Source organism: Gymnogyps californianus, chromosome 3 (assembly GCF_018139145.2).
Source record: "Gymnogyps californianus isolate 813 chromosome 3, ASM1813914v2, whole genome shotgun sequence".
NCBI lineage: Eukaryota > Metazoa > Chordata > Aves > Accipitriformes > Cathartidae > Gymnogyps > Gymnogyps californianus.
The window spans coordinates 124079613-124082435 of record NC_059473.1 but is presented as its reverse complement, the minus strand read 5'-3'; the positions used below and the strand labels follow the sequence as shown (position 1 = coordinate 124082435).

General features: G+C 45.8%; 1 protein-coding gene across 1 annotated transcript; it reads left to right on the top strand.

The window, feature by feature from the left end:
• Positions 1-293: 293 nt before the first annotated feature.
• LOC127015044 (interleukin-17F-like) lies at positions 294-2279 on the top strand. The gene is made up of 3 exons (XM_050894754.1): positions 294-320; positions 1187-1431; positions 2042-2279. The coding sequence occupies exons 1-3, from the start codon at positions 294-296 to the stop codon at positions 2277-2279; spliced, it is 510 nt and encodes a 169-aa protein (XP_050750711.1).
• The last annotated feature ends 544 nt before the right edge of the window (positions 2280-2823 follow it).

Here is a 2823-nt window from a genome sequence, read left to right as displayed (position 1 = left end):
CCTGAATAAAGTGTATTGGCTGATTTGGGATTCTGATGACATAGTATCTGCCCTCCCCTTTCTGGAGGCAGACGGAAGGAAGTGGGCTAGAAAATTAAATATCAGCTCCCAACCTCGGGTCAGGTAAGCCAGCTATATGCTGCAATGGAAAGGATGGCAGGGGTTGAACTTCACTATAAAAAGGAGATCAAAACTGGCTTTGAGACACACGTGGAGTGGAAGAGGTCTCAGAGAAGGAGAACTCCTGTGCTCTGTCACTGTGTTCATCTGCCTGTAGCAGCAGAGAGGTTGCCATGATTTTTGCCAGCTACGCTGCAGTGGTAAGTACTTATATTTGGTATAAGTGTTAAGATATATTTGCTGCAAGGGAAAAAGCAGAATGCAGATCCCACGATGCTGTTATCTACAAGCAACCCTTTTGGTCTTAGTGGGAGCTGAATGGGATGCTATGTCTGTCTGATACAGCTTTCTGTCCTGAGCTTTTGCAAATGGGTTTGGTGCTTGAGTGATGACGAGGCAATGGACTATCCATTATTTATCTGTAAGGGCAGCACTGCTGATGTGGGATTGGGAGAGACAGTCCTTTTCTCAGACAACATGCTATCAAAATTGCTGAAATTTCGCAGTGAAGTGAAAGTCTGTGCATTTAAATTTCAGCCTGGGTAGTATTTGCAGCACTGTCAACGCCTGTGATTTTCTTAAAAGCTTTGCATTTATCTGTCTTCTTTTCCTAAAACCCTAGCTCCTGGAAATGGCCCAAAAATCTCAGATTTCATCGAGAAAAGGGTTATTTCCAGCAGATGGCTGCTAGATGGCCAACCTTTCCTGTCCTGAGAAAGCATATGGCTTATGAGATTTCTAAGCTTGGCATGGGGTCAGCTGAGTCCTTACCCCACCTTGTAGATCTAAGACATTGCTGTTTGACTGTGGAGGAGGACTTCTCATAGCTTGTTGGAGAGATGCTCTTCTTGATGCAGAGGCAACTATGAATCAGAATTTGAATCAGAGTTTAGCATCCATTGTGATGAGTATTACTAGCGTCGTTGTGCTATTTGCTCATGCTGGCCCGTCTCACCCAAATATAAGTATGAAGATGGTCCATTGATGGTCCAGTCTAGTCAAGACTTGGCTCTTTGTGCTCTCTTTCTTGGCTGAACAGAGCTAACGACACCTTTCTCTCTCCCAGTTCAGATCACTGGTTTTGGTGCTGGTTCTGGCACTCACCGTAAGGAGCTCACCCCATCAGAGGGTAGCTCGTCCTTGGCCCAGCAAGGACGGTGGCTCTGTGAGGCTCAGTGAAGATTGCCTGAACCAAAAGGGTCTCAAATTCCCTACAACGGTGCAAGTTGACGTTCGTATCAGCAATTCAGATCATGCCTTTAGGATGGTCCATGATGTCAGGAACCGGTCTCTCGCTCCTTGGGATTACAGGTAACTGTTTAGTTGTTGTCTAAATTGCAATGGCTGTGCTACACAGTGGTTTTTTTGTGGTGAACGATGGCTGGTTCTCAGCGTATGCCTGGAGTCCTGTGACTATTGCAAACACTTCTTGACACACACTTATATTTTGATGTTGGGTGACATTTCTCCAAGAGAATCTGTTTGCAGTGCAAGAGGACATTGCTGGAACCATTTCTAATCATCTTATCAATATTTGTCAAAGAATTATTACTCTAGGAAAAGAAAAATGTCAGTACATTGTAATTTTACATTTTCATAGCTGAAAGAAATTTTTGAATGCTGAAATTAAAACAAAACCAAACAAAAATAAACGGTCCACTTGCTATTAGTTCTGTATTTCACCCAGCTCCACTCCATTCATCAACTCCTAAAGAATGACATGGCAGTATTACCCTCCCATAATTGGTTCCATTTCTAGTTAATCATTCTAAAAATGTTGAGGATAGGGAAATTCTTTGGCCATGTCTCATAGTGAGGATACACAGGTAAATAGTATGGTGCTTTCATGGCGATAAACAAGAAGATCCTGCCAAACTGCGTTGTGCAAGTGCATAAACCCCTTTTGTGTCTCCCTCCCCAGACTCGACGAGGACCCCAACCGCTTCCCCCAGGTGATCGCTGACGCCAAGTGCCGCCTCTCCGGCTGCGTGAACCCACTGGGGCAGGAGGACCACAGCCTCAACTCCGTCCCCATCCAACAGGAGATCCTCGTCCTCCGGCGGGAGCAGCGGGGCTGCCTGCCCACCTACCGCCTGGAGAAGAAAGTCATCACCGTGGGCTGCACGTGTGCTGCGCCAGTCGTCCACCACCAGTCCTAGGAGGGATTAGTAGGAGGGACAACACCAGGAAGAAGAGAAGTCTCCTATGAACGTCTCTTAGGAGAGATGCCCACCTTGCATCCCAGGAATTCAACATGCCATTTCCTTTCCAAACCTGAGCAAATTACCTCCTGAAAGTACTGATTCTTGCTGTTGTTCATTTCTGAATGGAAGTCACTGGCAGCTGGTGATGGAGGGGAGAGAGGGGGATGGAGGAAAAGTTTTGTTTGTGACTCCAAGCAGGGAGGGGGTAAAGCAGCGCTTTTTTTTTTTTTTTCATTGCAGCTTATATCAGTTTGGTGAATCACTTGAATTATAGTTTCCAAAGGTGTTCTTGGCAATAAATTGCCCTAATGTATACGTGCCAATGAGCACTGCCACCAAAAATTCCTCCTCCTGCACCTTCTCCCTCCCTTCCTCATCCCCTAGACCCTTTTCCTTCTCTGGCCACCCCTGCTCACTAGCGTATGACTAGTGTAAATCTGGCATAAGTGCCACTAGGCCTGATTCTCATCGCACTCTGTGTTGGTGTAACTGATTTATT